Source organism: Corvus moneduloides, chromosome 4 (genome assembly GCF_009650955.1).
Source record: "Corvus moneduloides isolate bCorMon1 chromosome 4, bCorMon1.pri, whole genome shotgun sequence".
NCBI lineage: Eukaryota > Metazoa > Chordata > Aves > Passeriformes > Corvidae > Corvus > Corvus moneduloides.
In genome coordinates, this window is record NC_045479.1 from 4,437,438 (window position 1) to 4,456,334 (window position 18,897).

The 18,897-nt window shown below is 42.3% G+C and overlaps 1 protein-coding gene across 8 annotated transcripts in view; it reads right to left on the reverse strand.

Moving 5' to 3' along the window:
* Positions 1 to 18,897, reverse strand: part of CALD1 (caldesmon 1) — a 177,311-nt gene that overhangs the window by 34,512 nt on the left and 123,902 nt on the right. Inside the window, exon 1 of one of the 8 annotated variants that reach the window (XM_032105942.1) lies at positions 14,611 to 14,832. The exons of the other annotated variants lie outside the window; for them this stretch is intronic. Within the exon in view, the coding sequence (XP_031961833.1) occupies positions 14,611 to 14,657 (47 nt within the window). The 5' untranslated portion in view covers positions 14,658 to 14,832. Of the gene's footprint in view, positions 1 to 14,610; positions 14,833 to 18,897 lie in introns of those variants that run through there. 8 annotated transcript variants of the gene reach the window in all.

The following is an 18,897-nucleotide window of genomic DNA, read 5'->3' on the forward strand; positions in this document are numbered from 1 at the left end:
CCCCTGAGCACCTCAGCATAAATCGAGCGCAGGGCTGCAAACATGAAGGGTAAAACCCTTCTGCTACTGAAACAATGTCAAATTTGCCTCCAACATCTATTATAGTTAGATAAAAGTGCTTGCTGGAAATGCACCAGGGGAAAGCACGTAATTCTCTCAATATGTGAAGCCTAATGCTCTGCAGTTTTGCTTCGTAACAATAGACATGGCATTGACCTGTCAGTGAGCAGAGCAGGGTATTGAATCTGTTCTAATTTCGAAGTTTCACATGAAAAAAAAAGAATCACTGAGCAGAAAACAATTGGCCAAGTGCCTTCTACCTGATAATTTTTTACTATTTTCCTTGAAGCTCGGTGGAGTTCACCCAGATCTCTCTTTCCCTGGCAGATAGCAAACATAGCAAAGAAAGCGTACAAAACCAGCTTGCTTTTCCAAACGTGAAAAAGTGGGAGCAAAACCCAATCCGTGTGCATACCACTGTGGTTAATGTGGTATTTGTTGACTCTGGAGCAAATTGCTTGCTGCCACCACCTCCAGCTTCTAGTGCTTTATTGCATATAAAATCCAAAATAATTTATGCCACAGCCTTACCCAGTAAGTAATATTTCAGGCATATGACTTGAGAATAATGGGCATCTTGCCTAGCTGAGGCATAAGTCAGGCCTTACAGGATTGGCCCTAGAATATACAATCCACAATTTCTACAAAGACAAATAAGAAATTTTCTTTCTTGTGGTTTTGGGCTGCTATATTTAATATGGCTTTCAAGCACTTTTATACCTCAAATTGCTAGCTTACTGATTGCATCAAAAGTTAAGGTCTAACTTGTCCTGTCTTATATTTCGCTGCAAATAAAACTCCAGCTGACATAACCAAGAGATTTACTCAAGACAGGAGAAATTAAAAATTAAGACAGACATCTAACATAGAAAGCTCCCCTTCACAGTGAAAACTGTGGTCTTCCTAGAAAATATGCAAAAGGCTTGAGGAATGAAACCTACATATTTTTTACAGGTACCTTTAGGCAAATTGATGCCTCTGATGTGTCATACTCAAGCTCCAGATTCCTGTATTTCCTCCAATTATCTTTTTAATTAATTAAACAAAATTCACATCATCACCTACAATATCTATCAGAGATCTTTAAATGAAGGCCAGGAAGGAAAGGCAGGCATAAGGAGGATTGTTGTTAAGGGCCATCTCCTTATCCTACATAGCCATGTCAATAAGCTATGACTCTGAGGTAGGTATAGGCAGGGATGGACACTCCATCAGACGTCAAATCTGGAGGAAAAGCACACAAGGAACTCTGCAGCCTTATGGGGAGGAACCTGAGCAAGGGCACAGGACTGTTTCTCAAGGCCAACAGCCATCTTCCTCTATATATTTTTTATATGCCTGCACGTATAATAGATATGTATTCTAAGCAATGACTGTGAGAAACAGTTCTTTCTATTTAAAAATTAAAACCTCACGTCACATGCAGTGTTTTTTTCCACTAGAGGCTGGAGGAGAAATTGTGTTATCATTAGGAAGTGAGTGCACCACCTCAGCTAGATGGGCTAAAACCAGACTTAGCAAACATGGTGCTCAGAGTACAGACCACCTTCACCCTTGTGTACCTACAGCAGTGACAGAAACAATGGATATTTTGCCAAGGTTTCGCTATAGAGACAAAAGCAGGGAGTCTGTCTGGAGGGGGAATTTGCTTCTCACTCTTCTCTGTTCGATGTGCAGTTTAGCCCAGTAGCTGCAGCAGGCAAGGTTTTTTGGAAAAAAAATAGTTTCAACTTTTTTTTTTTTTTTTTTTAATATTATTTCTGGTGTTATTTTTTTTTTATTCCAAAGCAGTACACTGCATCCTCACAAATTAGCAAACAAGAACAAATTGATGATTTCAGGAAAGCACAAACTGAATTATAAGTCATGTTTGTATTCCTGACCTGGAAACCCAGCTTCAATTTCATCTGCTTATCTACTTTCACCCTGGTTTGAAGGCTTCTTTAATGCAGCACTCTAGGAAATAGAGAGCCTCTTAACAAACCAACACTTGCATTTCCTTTCCTCCACAAAGATTAATAGGATTGCTGCATTTTAAGAGCAGTGTATTTTAAAAGGAAGTGCAGCACCATGAGGATAAGGTCTCATACACATGAAGCTTCTTTAGTTCCAACCTGCTCTTGCTCCACTGAATATCATGTAAGGACAAAGAAAGTTAACTCAGAGAATCACTGATTTGAGGAACGAAACATTAATATCCAAACCAATCTTAGTCACACACCCTAATCCTCCATCACCATGCCCAATCTACTCACAATCAACTTCCAGCACATATTTATTCACCATCCACCCCGACAAAACAAGAAATTTGTGAAACTGGTGATGAAACAAGGCTTTGGTTTTCGAAGATGACAAATTTCTGAGCAGAATTGACACATTTCTGAGCAGAATTGCCTTTTGCACTCCTGCATTTTCTTCTCTTGCCTGCCAGACTTTGTAGGGTAAAATGAAGAACCACAGGTCAGGACTCAACAACGGGTGAGTGCTGAAGGGAAGAAAATTCATGGTATCACATGGATTGATATCAAGGACAATGCCCACCAACTGTGCTGGACACATCCTGAAAGGAATTTTTCCATCTATCAGTGAAATGCTGCCCTGCCTGGCATGGATCAGTTTGTAGGGCTTGGATGGCTTCATATCTAAAACAGCCCTCTCTGATTTAGGACTGACCCTGAAATTCATTATGGATTTGAACAGTGTGGGACAGAAACACTAAGTGGGGAGGGAAGGAGGAATGTGGAAGCAGGAATAGCAGGCTAGGTCTGCAGGAAGGGGCCAGGAACAAGACATCTCCCTGGACTGTGGACAGGGAGAGAGGAGACAGACAGAAGCAAATGGATGAGCAGCCTCCTTCCCTGCAGAGCATGAGATGGGGAATGGAGGAAGGTTGATGGAGAGATAGAGAACAGGGAAAAGGGAAAGAGATCCTTCTGGGAATAGCAAGGACATTGAAAGCACCAGCACTGGGTAAGTGGCTCTGTCACCAACATCCAGCCAGGTTCACAGGGCTGTCCGGGGCCTGGAAAACCAAAACCCTCCGTGACTGGCAGAAGGAAAACTGTAACACAGAAGGTTGTGACTACCCAGATTACACATCACTCAGTAACTTCGGCCTAGACTGAAGTGTTGTGTGATCTGAAACACCTACAAACAGTCAGAACCCGGTATTTCTATTGCTTGCTCCACTGAAGGTATGGGTGTCAGCATTAGCCTGGGCCCTGTGAAGTGTCAAAACTGCTCTGTCTTTCCCAGGGGATTAGAGATTGTAGCTAAATGACTATTGCTCAGAGCCAGACAGGTCCCTGAGGATGTCTGCTGAAGCTTTCAGAAATACAGCAAAGACTGTGCTGACGAACAAAGTACAAGGCATGTATTTGCACACAGGCAGTCTGGAAAAGTAATTTTACCAGATAATTATTCAGATAATAACAGAATGATCTTTTTTTATCCGCTCTTCCCAACACAAAATATGCACTAGGAGAACACCGCCTTAACATACCACAGCAGACTAAATATTGAAATCAAAGCCACAAACAGGATAGCAGATGAAATGCAAGACCAGAACACGCACCAAAACAGAGCAGACTGTGAACCCTTATGCTAAATGAAATAAACCAATTGAGGGGGGATATGGCATTACAAATATATCCAGTGCTACAACATGTGGTGAATGGAAAAAAAATTTAATGAAAATCAGATGTCTCAACGTCTTCTGGTACCGATTCCCCACGCACACAACTCACGGATGCTGTGCAGGTGTGGATTTTGTTTCAAGGGAAATTCATGGCCGTTTGCTTTTAACATGGGCAAGCATCTCTCTGCTTCTGAGGTGTTTAAGAAGCCTACTGTCAACAGCCAAGGTGATTAGGAGACATTTTCAGTGAGACAGCAGAGGAGTTATTAGTGCAGATCCTGTCATTTGCTAACAGGATTAGGGGCAGATACATTCCATGCATCCCTGGGCAAGCTAATCCTGAAGTGTCTTTCACCTTCATGAAAGGTAAAGAACTCTTCCACAAAACAGGTCCGTACAGATCTGCAAGGTCACGTACAGCACTTCGACCAGCACACTAATGTTACAACAATTTGCAGACATCGTATAACAGCACTGTGCAAATTAAACAGCTGGAAGTTTGAAATGCAGCCATTGTAACTACACCCACATAAACACAATAAAATATCCTGGCTTTATCCTTTCAATTAGTTTTCCCTTAGATGTGCTTGTTCTTCTCATATTGCTTCACTGTAATCCTTATTCCAGAGAAGTTGCTCATAAGAAACTACCATACTCAGTATGGGAGACACTGTCTGGAAAGCTGACTGAGCTCAGGAGAGCTGATTAATCACACTGCAAATACAAATCTAAAAGCCACTGTTCTTTAAAAAGCGGGGGGAAAACAACCCTTCTCACAGAACTCTAGCATCCAACAAAAACCTCTTCCATTTCAAAGACTCACTAACAAATTATCTACAACTTATAAGCTGTCCACAGAGAGTACCCAGATAAAAAAGAGATGTAGGCAGCTGTTCAGAGGCACCTAACACAGAGAAACTGCCCTGTGGAGATATAGGGGCAGGGTAAGGGGCTTTTCTGCAATATTCAGTGTGATTTCAAACCACAGCAGTTATTATGGCACCCTTTCTGTTGTTGTTGCTGATAATTTCAGTTTCATTCTGCAACAGCAGTTCCACACAGGGAGCCAGTCAGTCATAGCTGTTGCAAAATGCTTTATGCAGGTGGGCATCAAGGCAGGAAGGATAGCAAAGAGCTGCTGTGATAAGAAAGCAATACGGCCAATGGAAACAGACTGCAAGGGCAGCCAAAAGAGGATCTGATTCCAAAGGTGAGAGGAGACAAGCCCTGATGAGTTTCCACCACCAAGAAGCAAAGATTCAACTGACATTTTTACAGAAAGGGTAATCAAAAAATTCATCATTAAATGTAACACCCACAGATGTTCAAGCCAAGGCTTCTGGTATAATCCATGACATTCCAGAAGTGAATGCAGACCAATGGCTATTTTCCCCTTGTTTTATATTAGTTCTTGGCACTTGTTAAACTCTTTCCATCAAAAGATCTCAACATGTTTTACAAAAGTTAAGCAATCCTTGCAACCCCTTCTGACTTCTGTGTGGTGGGTATTATTGCTATTATAATTCCAGTTTATGGAATGGAAAAACAGATATATAGATGAATCTACTACTTTTAGTCTAAAACCACAGAGCAGATACAGTTCTCTTTTGGCTCCACCACTTCACACCTGCTCCAAAAACTTGTTGAAGCTACCAGGAGCTCTTCCAGCAACTTCTAAAGGGAGTTGTTGTAGGTATGTGGACTCCTTCCTCCCAGTCCCATCTCCAACAGCTGCACTGTGCTGGCTTTCATTGCTGCTCTTGACAGCACGTGAAAGCCACTGACAGAATTATCCTGAGATGTCTTTCTCTGGTATGCTGAACAAAGAGACATGCTCCCCTGAGCTCTCTCTGAGCAAGTGATGGCCTGTCTCTCCTTTACATTTTAAATAATGCCTTCTGTTGCTACGTATTTCCAAATCAGTAGTCTACATTTTTGAAAAAGAGGTGTGTCTGCTGGGAAATGGGAAAGGAAGGGCCAAAAGCAAGTTTAGCCCAGGGGTTCTTGTAGCCATGCCACTGAGAAAGCACCTCGGACTTTTCACAGGGGTCAGCATGGCTCAACACAGTCTAGAACCTTTTGAAGCACTGGGCTGTGAACTGAGATACACTTAAACGCCTGACAGAATGAGGAATGGGGTGCAGGGTCCTCACCCTACCACTGGGAGACAAGGAGTTAGCTTGCTGCCACACCCTTCTGCTTCTCAGGCTTCAAGAGGTACAGAAAGCTCTGTAGATAGGACTCCCAAAAGCTGATGGAGTGAGAAAACAGTAGCTCTACACCAGAGAGGTTTTAGTCCTGGAGAAACTGTAGGAGTCACATGGGAATGCTTCTGTGCACCACAGCTCTCACTGCTCCCTCTGCAGTCCCACAGTGTAGATGGGACTGACCTGAATGCCAGCCAACCCTTCCAACACCAGCTCTTGCAGGATTTGGTTTTCATTTGAAGTCAAAACTTTTCCCCTCTCACCTGGACAGCAAGACAGTGTTTTAGGGAATCACTGAGCCTTCTATGGCATTTGCACAGCAGATGGATTTTGGAGGCATTTGCACAGCAGATAGATCCTTAGAAATAACACCAGAGAATAGCCCTTACACTCGATCCAACCATGCACTGTTCATCCAAGTATCCTCTTCCTCAATGCACAGTAACCATTCACAGACACACACCAAGTCTATTGCAAGGGAGCTGCAATTCCATTTATCCTTTTATGAAAGTTCTCACTGAATTTAAGTCATGCAGCCCTGAAAGGCACTGGGAGGGGCCAAAAACCAAGCACTGGATAACAAATTTACATTTAATATACTTCTGTGAAAGTACAGCATTTGTAAAGCAAGGATTTGGCAATGTAAAACGACAAATACTTGGCCCAACAAACAATTAGGACAAGCATAAGAGAATTTGAATTCCTACTCACACAGAGTGTGGTCCAACCTGTTACCGCAATTCAACTGGCAGATTACTGAGTAAACAAGAATATGGTAATTATCTGTCTGAAGAAGATAAACTTTAGCAGCTACAAGGTAACAAGGTCTAGGGATCAGCAATACTCTAAATTGGAAAAATAAGTTAAGACTGCTCTTAATCCGAATGAACATGCTGAGAGTTACGTTGCTAAATACGGGGGTTTGAAGACTTCATTTGGCTCCTCTTCTGCTACAGGTTCCTGTGTGAGATGCTTGAACTCCCTTGTACTCCAGTTCCCATCTAACACTCAGGAATGTTCAGTGAAAAAAATCATGCATTTCAGGATCCAGAGGCCAGCACAACAGGCGCTGCCTATGTCAAACACAGGCGTAACTCTCAACGCAAACACTTGTAATCCTCTGCCAATGAGGTGCTCTTGGATGTGCTTAGGGGTGCTACTGCCAGCCCAAGATGAGCAAGAGGCAGATTGCCAGTGTTAGTGCATAGCTAAAATCATGCACAAACAGGTTTTCTGGACATTTGACCAAGTTTGCTCGAAATACCACCACTCAGAATTGTTCAGGGGCAGTAAACATAGGGCTGGATGGGAGACTCTGTCTCCCAACTAAGCACTTCACAGGGTGTCAGGTGAGTTTGAAAGAAAGAAGAATCCAGGAAATCAGGTAAGTAATTAACCCCATGGCTTTCCCAAAATGACAAGGGACCAAATGCAGCTCCTCTCAGATATGCACAAGAAAGGAATATTTGTTCTCAGCTGGATGGGCTGCAAATTATCACTAAAGCACATGCACAGCCATATAGATAAGGACTATGGGAACACCAAGACAGCTCTGCTACAGCATCAAGAGAGTTTTTTAAGTTTGACAAGCCTTGAGTAAAAGCTACGTTTTCAGAGAACAACAAAACCACTTTGCTACAGCCTTTATGGCAAATTTCACAGAGGAACAAGGAGAAAATTAGTCCTCAAACTTCATCTTTCAGACTAAAGTAAAAATTTAGCTGGTTTTGGAAACAGATGCAGCCTCTGCTAATTAGGCTTTGGGGCTTTTGCAATCCTGAGAAAGAAAACTGCTGACATGATGTGTTTGACCACTCCTGTTCCAGGAGGAGGGAGATGACTAAAGCCAAGATGCACAACACCATCTTACACACCCAGAGCACATGCCAGTGATTTTCCTCTTGCAGGAGAAACAGAATCCAAAAAATCTCATGCATCACAGAGGAAAGATGAGTGTTACACAAATACACACCGTAATTTAAAAATGGGATTCTTCTTTTAAAGAAATCAACGTGCAAGAGAATACAGTAAGGCCAGAACACTTTTCATTTGGGCTTTGCAAAATAATCAAATAAAACACTACCAAGAGATGACTGAAAGGGAAAAATAAAAAAAGGGGGAAAGGAAACACATGACAATGGAGAATGCCACTGTAGCTCACAGGAGCTGGAAATCCATGAACCACCTGAAAATGAACAAAGAGACTGCACAGGTTCCACCATGGTCATGCCAGGGTGTGATGATGGTGGTACACATCATTTGTGGATGCTGAAACCCACACTGCATTGAGCTTTTGAGGTTCACCCACCCCATGATCCTCTTGCTGAGTTACAAACTCCACTAAATCAAGCATAACAAAAGTCCAAACAAACAAAAACAAACCCAAAACGAAACAACAAAAACCTGTAGTAAGGAATGAGCCAGGACACAAAGAGTTGTGATGCTAGAAGGTACTTCTGTAATTACATTGCAGCAACTCCAGAGCTGAACGAATTGCAGATGGAATCTGGCAAGCCCAAAAACCTCCTGTTCAGAAACATGTAATACATTTTTATGGTTAAAAAGGCCTGTGGGCAATTTGGCTTCAGCAAACCAAACAGAAGCCAGAATTTTACATCCTGTACTGTCAAATGCATTGGTCTCAAGGACACACCTCTAAGACAGGCCTCCACATTTCCCAAAGAATCGTGGGAAGGAAAACAAGTGCAGTGCACATGGATGGCTTCCACAGGGGCTGCTTTCTCAAATTTTTTAAATACATAGCACACCAGTGAGGAGATATTTCTGAATAATATTTTAAGCAGTCTAGAACCAGAATAATTTTTTATTTTTTGTTCCATAATACAGCAACATTTGCCTCGAGGACCCACAGCAGGACCAGATCCTGCTAAAGAGACGCATAAAGCAGATTGAAAGTGATCTGAAAAAAATTCAGAGTTCAGAGTGAAACTTCTTGGACAGAGTTAATCCTCTCCAGTTGGTATGCCAGGTTCTGCTGGAGTCAATCTTGCTCACGAGAAACTGAATATTTCTCACCCTTGCTTAGTCAAGGTATATGGAAAAGTGGTGGGTGGAAATTAAAAAAGAAGATAAAGTTAGCCAAGACCCTGGTCTTCAAGAAAAATGCTGACTTTGAGGAAGAAGAGTCTGAATACAAACAGGCATCTTACAAAAAAACCAAACCCTACCAATCCCCCCAAAAAGGGGTTGTTTATCAAGCTTTTGGGAGTAGTACATACCTAATGGTGCATCTGTATATTTTGCTTGGTGTGAACTGGTACATCCAACCCTTGCTGTTTATTCTTCTTTTCTGCTTTATTATCATCCATTTGTCTTTCACATACTTTCCCTACAGTAAGCTAACCTCAACAATGACAGGACATTTACTCTAGAATTACTATGACAGGGAGGAGAGGAAAAAAATTGCTTCACAAGTGATGCCAGCAAACATACAGTATTCAGAAGAAAATAAGCAAGAGAGTGACAGACAGAGAAAACTGGGTTTTGGTGATTAAGTTAACCATTATTCCTCCCACAATTAAAGAAACACACCAGAGCACTAGGTGGAGAGGGGCAGCCACTTTACATCAGTTTCAGTCTCCTGATGCAGCACAAAGTGAATTTAAGCAGAGCCAATACTTGGCTTAGTATTCATTTACCAAGAGACAAACAGGGACTGAGGAACAAAAGCCCCAAAATACTTCTGCCCTCATTTGAAACTTTGTTCAGCGTAACTCAGCTTCAAAGTCAAGGAACTACATTGACTTCAGATCTGAAGCCTGTACTTAAGCTTGGGATGTACTGCTCATCTCTGGAATTCAATATGCACATCCAAAGTAATTGGAAGGAAAAAACAGATGAGCAACTTAAAGACCAGCTAAACCTTGCAGCCAGTACTTTGCTCCAATAGTAGGGTTTTGAGAAGAGAGAAATTGTATCGAAATACCTTGGACTACGGTGTGATTTTTCTGACAATTTCACAACCGTTTAAATGCTTTAGATGTAGAAAAACCCACATGGAAAGCTGTTTTCCAACGTGCTCGCTGTCCCCCAAAAAGGTGATTACAGTATTGCACTGTTGGACTTGCACAAATGTCTCGTTACCACATCCAGTTTGAGCGTCACAGTGAGATTTCACAGCAACAGCTGCACACTTGTGCAAAAGAGAAGGAAGAGGGGAGGGGAAGGCAAAAGGGGGAGTGGGGGAAGCCCTCCCTGACTGTCTACTCTGCAAAGGATTTGAACTGCAGAAAAGAGGAACCGTGTCAGCAAATGCCAAACCAATGTGATACCTGCCAAACCGCACCTTATCCTTCTCAATCAGCAAAAAAATTATCCCCTGCCTGATTTCTCTTACCTCACCAATAAAGGGCTGGTTTTTTCCCTTATTAGGACAGTCTCCACGCTGTAAAATTCTGGCTCTAATAAGTGCCCTTAACAATATGTGCTGCACATCAGCACAAAAAGAAAGCAACTAATAAAAGTAAAGCACAGAAGGAGAATAAAAGGGCTGAGTCCTAAATTAAAAGGGACGACATCGGCTTAGCTTGGGCTCCAAAACTTGATCATAGATTTTACGAAATGGAGAATTAAAACTGGAATGGATAAATGTAGGAAGGCTAACATTACACAGATATGTAATTATAAAGTTGGCTCTGCAGCCACTTATACATGCAAGCTGCCTTACTGAACTCAAGGAGACTTTTTCACTACATTTAAGAGCTTACACATCCCAAAATATAATTCAAACAGTACACGAAAATAATGCAAGAAAGGGTTTTTTGAATGTTTGGAATTTTTTTACAAAGTAAAACATGGATAGAGTGAAAAGTTACAGCAAGTTGAGCCTCTATGTTTCAATTATTTCAGTGATTGATGGACACGTTTTTCTTGGTTGCGTTTTTAAGCACTGGATTTAATTTACTGGACATAATTCACTGCTTTATATGGACATATATGCATATATATGAACTGAAAAGCAAAGAGGGCCTGAAACAATCACCAGAGAACTTTCCTGAGTTTTTTGAACCTTCCTGCGTTACTCTGAATTGGGAACAGGGTGGATGGGGAGTGCAGGTTTGGCAGGAAAGGGAAAGGCAGGGCTGTGAAGAAGCAGGATAAAGTTCTACCACCCCCATCCACCACTAGCTGAACACCTATGCCAACAGTGTGGCTGTAGAGGAGCTATCTGGATTTAAGATCTGCATTAACAGTGAATTTTCTAGTTTTGCTGAAGCAGAAGCAAAAACCCTTGTCAGAGTGAAGTGATATGGAAAATGTTCAGGGCTGCTTTATTTTAATTCAGCCTGGAACAAGAAAGCAAATCTTTCACCTAAGGTTTTTCTTTTTACTTTTCTCTTTGAAAGGTAGATCAATTGGAATCAAAAGATTCAAAAAAAACCCAGAATTTTTTGTTTAAAAAAAAATGCAAATGTGCAACTCAATAATTTCTTATCTAGAATGTGTAAAAAAAATAATTAAAAATAAAAATTATTTCCTATTCTTTTCCTTCAGACAAAGCAAATTTCAGAAACCTGACATGAACTCACACAGCTCTGCTCTGAACTGTTCTGGAACTGTTCTGAAACAGTTCTGGCCAAAACTTCCCCAAATTTTCTAGGTTTTACTAAATTTACCTTTCATTAGAAGCAATTCTCACCGCTCATTTCAGGCATTTGCATTCACAGCAAGTTCCTGGCTTGAACCAAGGCTTGCACAGGGTGGAGAATTTAGATCAGAATTTTCATGAAACTCCCCCAAGTCACTTGTTCTCTGACAAAACTTTAGATGTTTGGTGCTTGCAGTCATGACTTAAGACTGAGGTGGATGCTCAAAACTCCACTCCAGCTTTGTGCTCCTGACAGCCAGTGCTTTTCTTATGCTGAAAACAACTTCTTTCACTGAGGAAAGAACGCTGCAAAACCTCAGAGGTTTCCCTACAAACCTGTCCTTTCTCTGCCACAGTGTTTCTTCCACCCAAGATACTCCCTCTCAAAATTGTTTCAGTCCTTCCTGTAGACTTGTCACTGTTGGGGAAGAGCCATTTTCAGAAATTGAGACCGCGATTCTTTGCTTCCAAAACAGAGACAAATAACCTCACTACAGGCTAACATCTTCGTGTGTCTTGTCTGTAGTTCATTATGTCCTTCTTGTATTACCTCAGTATTGTAAAAAGGCTTTTACAAATTAAGGATTCAGGCCTTTTCCCACTGGGGAATGGGAATGAAGAGCATGATCAGAAGAGAAGACCAGAGGGAAAGAGCAAGCTTCAAGAGAAAATTAACAGCATCAGTTTTTGGAGCAGAATTAACCAGATAACACTGTGCCACCAACACTACTGCTGTCTGTGGAGAAGAGTCCTCTTCAACCCCTCTCTTCTCCTAAAAAAACTAGCTGGTATCAGGCTTGAACATTCAGCAGGGACACAGAAAAGATAAGCTACAATACGAAGAAAATGCTGCCAAAAAGTGAGCTTCCAACAACCAAACTGAAGTTTGAACAGAAGTTATCATTTGCTGGAAGAAAATATTCTACCTGTTGGCAAAGAGAACTTCTGCTTTCTCTAGGAACTTGCACAGTAAACACTTTAGTGTCCAGCACAGCGAGCCAAGCCAATCCCTATACATTTATTAAACAGATTTCATGTTTTCAGGCCAACCAGAATGATTTCTTGGCTACACTGAGAGCTTCTGCTTTTAATTTCTAGTTATCAAATGCTAACAGGATTATATGCAGCTATTTAGCAATTACAAAATTTTCTACAACTACCACAAGTACACTGAAAGCATAGAAAATATCTTTAAACAACACAGATGAAATGATCATATAACGGGGCCATTAGAGGACATTTGCAAGAAGTTAACAATCACATTGTACCTCATTCAAAATAATGCAATAACAGCCTCCTCCTTTTCCCTGGAGAGTCTCCAGAGAGTTAACTTATAATGATTTTAATACCCCTTTTCTTTTCCACTGCAATCTCCTGAGAAGACATGAGCACTTGGAATGATTACGTTATGCCTCAGCCTGGGAAGGGCAGTATTTCATCATTTATTTCTCTGAGCAATGCTTTGAAGAAGCCTTTGTGGGTAATGCTAAAGGTGTCTTCCCTCTTTTGGCCTGAGGTCACAGAGAAGTTTGTTGCAAGGGAATAAATCAGTTTCCAAGTTTTGGCCACGCATTTGATTTCTCTTTAGAGTCCTTGCCAAAGAGAACTTTGCTTTTCTTCCTCAAGCATGCTACTGTGAGTCTTGACAAAAGAAAACCCATGTCTGGTTTTCAAGGTGTGTCTGCTCTTGTTCGAAACTGCTACAGGGCCCAAGACTCCCAAGATACAGGAAAACAGCAGTATAGTAGCTAATCATACTCCAAGAGAAAAGGATTGTTTTCACCGAGACATAATTTCACTGATTTCAGTGAACTCACCTCGCACACAAGCTGAGGCATTGCTCCCAGCACAACACAACAGATATGCCAGATGCAAAGGTAGCACACTGCTGGTTCCCTCTCCTGCCCAAAAGGGAGTGGAGGAGAATATCTCCCAGCAAGGATATCCAATGGTCTCTAGTATTTTAAACAAAACAGCCACACCCTGATACCTCACCAAACCAGCCCCAGCACAGACCAGAAAGGATCTCAAGATCACCTCAGAGGTCCAGCCTGGATCACTGCACTCAGGGCCAGCTCCCCACATTAGGTATCACGAGTCAATGTTGTCACCACTTATAAAATCACTAAAGTACCCAAATCTCACCCACTTTTCCCCTTCCCCTCCCTTGCTTTCCCCTCACACTGAGTGCAGAGAAATTGGTGCTCCCCCACGGCTGCTCCCTGTTCCCGTACAGAGGTATGGGAGGGCTGGCTACTGTGGCTTGTGGCTGCATTTCACCACAGAACAACACACCAAAAAGTGTCATCTGACATGCTCTTAGTTATATTATTATTTATTGCCCAATTTCTGAAATCACAATGAGGGATTTTAGATTCTTGGAAGGGACTTCTTGGAGGGGCTGAGTTTTGGAAATCCCTGAGCTCCCTCTCCCTCCAAGAGCACAGGATTTCATGCTGGAAACTCTAAAAAACAGGCATACAGAAATCCCACTTGCTCTTCAAAACCTCTCCCAAGCTTTAAACCAAACCCTTATATAAATCACAGCAATTTAGAAATATAGTAGTGTCCTGTTTCCTACCCATCAGCTCCTGAAGTGGACCAACAAAACAATACAGGACAGGAATAAAGCAGTTATATTATTGGCACTATTACACAGGCTAATTGATTTTCTTCTCTTGCTTTCCCTTGCACATTCGGGGATGAATGTGCCATGAGGACTTTACTTACTCAGTAAATGAAGCAATCTGAGTTATGTGAAAGCTTTCACACAAACTGTGAAACTTCTGCAAACTTCCCACCAGCAGAACTCCGATTAGCAGCCAGCTCTCCCAGCATATCCTTCTGCCACTGAACAGTTTAAATTCCACAATTCAGGTAAGAGAAATCCATAAATACAAAGACTTTACACAGAAGAGCACAATGTAGCAGAAAAAGAAGCAAAAGAACCCAATCTATATCCATTGCTCATTCCCCAGTTCAACCAGCTTCCCAGCTTGTTACACCATTCTGCTCCCCTTGCCACTGCCACCATCCAGCACCTCCTACACAACACCAAAAGGCTAAATCCATACAGATATAATAAACTGGCAACTCACTTGGAAAGGCTTGACAAGTTCTGCCTGCAGTATGATCTGCTGATCATGTCTGCAGCGTATGAATCAGTGCAAACTGCTGGCAGCTGCAGGGAGCAAATGGACGGATGATCAGGGCGTGGAATGAGATAATAAAAATGCCATTATCCTTTCAGGCACGCGAGACTCATTGGATGCTCTTTCCACCCCACAGGTTAACCATTTGGTTGGTCCTGTAGAGCTCCTGGAATGACACTCTGTATTTGCCTGCTGTCAAGCTCATTATCTATCTTGTATCCCCCTCCCCTCCCTTCACCCCCCTCTGCTCTGTGATCATATGATTATTATTCTTTTTTACTGTATTCTCTCTAATAGATCCTCCTTGTCACTGCTGGGCCCCCAGTTACAGAAACTCCTGCAGATTTCTCATCTGCCCAAGTTGACTGACAAACTCTTGCTTCCCATTCAGCTTTCACAAGAAGGGATTCTGTTCAGGCAGCTCGCCTGAGCACCAAGCAGCCTCAGCACTGCACAGAGGTACCTCTGCACGGATTTGCTGGTAGGAAAGTCACATTCCAGCCTGCCGAGAGATGAGAGGACCCAGATATAAAATAATGGTCCAGGGAACAGTTCTCCCTTTTCATACTAAATCACTGTCTAAGCCTTTTGCAGGCACTTGCATCCAATCTGACTTGTGAAAGGTCAAGCTGGATCAGACAGCTCAAGACTGACAGTGATTTCCAAACACAAACAAATCCAAGGAGGTGGGGAGTTGCTGCAAGCTCAACTGCACTCAAGGTAAAACCATCTTTTGTTTTCCAACAGGATTAAAAACAGGGCTGGAGCTAAATCCAGCCTAACAGACTGTCCTCGGTGTTCTTCCACGTAACCCAGTGAATGAAGCAGGAAACAGAAGTGCAAATAGGGATTTAAATGGGGGCACCATCAGTTACCGTGATTTCATACACTTGGCTCTCATACCCCTTCCCCTTAAAGCCCAAAAATGTGAGCAAACTGAAACCACTTACTGTGCAGTCCTACAGCTATTCCACCCCAGGCTGTGATCTTGTTAACCCTCATAAATTAAAAGAGTGGGTATGGATGGATTAGTACCCCAAAGGGAAACCTCCACTGCAAACTCGCCTGTCTGTGGGAAGGAATGTGTGGGTTCAGCAGGTGGCACTCTTACGTTGGAGTGAGCACCCAGGCCACCCTCTGCACAAAGCCATGGAAAATGCTGCATGGCCAAGGAAGATTCAACCCTGACTCTTTCCTCAGAGCTTTCAAGAATCCCATGGCCACACTTCGCTCGGGACACTGATATTAATTTATGTTCTGCTTAAATCCCATAGGCAATAACTGGATTTTTCTCCCTCCCAAAAACTCTCTCTATGGTTTTGAGGAGATAGAATTTTTGTGCAAAAGTAACAATTCTGTGCTTTACAGTAGTTGAACAATTCCTGTGCAAGCATGAACAAGGGCTTCTTTACACACACACACACACACACAAACAGGTCTGCAGTACCCCAAGAAGTTGCTATTTCTTCATGCACATCTTCTGTAGACCCAGCCCTTTGTTCTAAAGCACACTAAACCCCCCATCTTTGGGTGTATAAAATATACTGGAGCTCTGGCCTGGAGCAAGGAAAGGCCAATAGTGCTGATTGCCAAGGGAGGAAAATACGAATTCCACTTCTGTGATTGCAGAGAGAGCTGCAAATGAGACGAGGATGCAGCAGGCAGGCCATTGCTATATTTTTGTTTTACCCTGCCCTTAAAGGAAGGTGAACATGTAAGGCAGTGTGAATACAGAGGGTCCTTAAAAATGCTGGTGAGATGGGAGGCATATTTACTCTTCCTGGAAAAGGCATTTCTACTGCTGAGGAATTACAGAAGCAGAATTCTTCCCTCTGGAAGAGCATTAGTTAAACAGAGATCGTATCACTGTTCTTCCAAAATACACATTTTAATCAGATGCCAGATGTAAGAGCTGATGTTTATGAAATTCTAAATTGGGTTCCAAGGCAGCCCTACAGATTTCTAATACAGGTCTCTATTAACCTGTACTGTGTTACAGAAATTTTTTATTCCAGTTGATTGTTCTGCACTCTTTTCAATCCATCCTGGAATAAATCAGATTATTGCAGTGCTCACCAACAAAACTGTTTCCATTTGGGATAAAAATAAAAGCAAATTGACTATCCTCTAAAGCACTACACTCTACATCTTCAAATAATTGTTCCAGATTTTTAGAAAATCTGCCCATACTGTCATGCATAGCTCTATTTGTTGGCCATTAGAAACAGGGGAAGCCTCTTCCACTTGTAGTAGACTCCAGAACCATTTAAAAATACTCCTCTTTGGACAGTCTCAAGAATCACAGCTTTTCTTGCTTCACTTTTCCAAATGCTGTTCTGAATTATAAAGTTCTGGAAGAGAACTTCAGTCCAGATGAAACACAACGCTTCACACGGTCAGCCCATTTCTAATTTCAAGACTTCTAGCAACAAATTGCATCTTCTTGCCCACACCTCTATAGCACTATTGAGAATACATTTCATTTGCCCATAGATTCAGCAATGAGCAATGCTGGCCATGCAAGCCTATCCTCAAGGTGTGTGCCATCTTTGCCTGCAAATGAGGAACTGAAGATAAATAAGGTGGGCAAATCCCACTTCCAAACAGTATCAGCATCTGTCTGTAGTGTCACCTGTGACAGGCATCCTTGTCAACAGCTGCCCAACACGCTTTGCACATTGGCATCCCCCAAATTAACTTTTAATTTGACAGCACCGGTGTTGTTGTTATTCTTTCTTCCATCCAGAAATTGCTACAACAACGATTTGTCACGCTTGCAAAGCTGCAAGATCAAACAGGCAGCTCTGGACACACAGATGTCAATCCACTGCATAAGGCAAGGAGCACGCTGCCACGTGGACCTGGGCTAAGCCACAGCAGCAGCTTGGTGGGTGCATTGGGGAGTGCCCAGGAGGCCTCACCCCAGCTGCCCCTAGAGCTGTGCCCATCATTTAAGCCATAAGGTCCATCCAGTTGAGGAACATCACTGTTCTAACAAGAGCTACAGGGCCATTTGATCGTTCTGTTTGCAGCACAAAGGAGGGCTCAGCCGAGGCCAAGCCCTGCAATGCCAAGCACTCCCATTCAGCTGGGTGTGCATCCAGCAGCTCCCTAAGTTTGCAGCAGTGCAGAACTAGCTCCCCTGAAAGAAGCTGAAACAGATTGTGCCATGCTTGCAACCTCTTTGGAAAGAAGTGGGAGAAGGATCTGAGTCAGTTACAGATCCTTGCACTTCATAATCCCTTTATAATTTGGAAGCCAAATGTTTGTTATTTACTTCAGTAACTTAACCAAGAGGGATATTTTCAGTACATTGTGGCCCTGAGGTGAAGATCTTGCATATGGAAGAGGCAAATCACCTCCCAGATAATCTCAAAAATTCACATGGGCATCTAAAGCACAAAAGATGATGAGGCAGCAGACATATCTCAACCTGCCTTCCTTGTACATCCTGATGCTTCAGAGATCTAGGACACCAAAACCCTAAGGAAAACACTAGAAAGAGAAAAAAACTAGAGTAAACAAATGCTAACTGCACCAGAGCACTTGTGAGGTGTCATTCATGCCAATGAACTCAAGGCAAATGGCTCTACAAGAGTGTAGGGTCATCTATTGCAGCAATGAAAGGAACTACAGGGCCTTTCCTATGTTCTGAACATTAAAAGCAGTAAAATGAGGAGGAGGAAGGAGACATGAGAGCTTTCCAAAAGGAAATTATTACTGGGAGGTTCCAATGTCTACTCATACTAACAGTAAGAATGTCCAGAGGTCATCCAGAGAACCACTTAACATTTTGTTTGTTATTTTTCCTTTAACCATTCCTGCAGGCAAGGCTGAGTTTTCAGTGAGCTGATCAAAAAAGCCTGTGAATCTTTTTTTCTTCTGAAATGGTAGTGAATTTAGAACCTGACAGAGGCATATGCACTGTCCAGACCATGCCTTTCCATATGTAGCTTATTCCTTTCTGTACCTGTTTGTCAACAGGGATGCTGCTTGTCAACAGTTGCTGCAATGCTCACTGTGCTTGTCTCGTTGTTCAAACACCTTCATGTTCCCTCAGCTCTTTGTTGAGGCAGTTTTAGAACAGGCAAGTAACTTACAGAAATGTACCTGATTGGTTTCAGAGACAGTAAATAGCTCTCCCTGCACTGCCTTTTCTCTGTGCCACAAGCCTGAAATAAGCAGGCAGACTTGTAGAGAAGTTAGCAAAGCTACTGTCATTTTGCAAGAGAA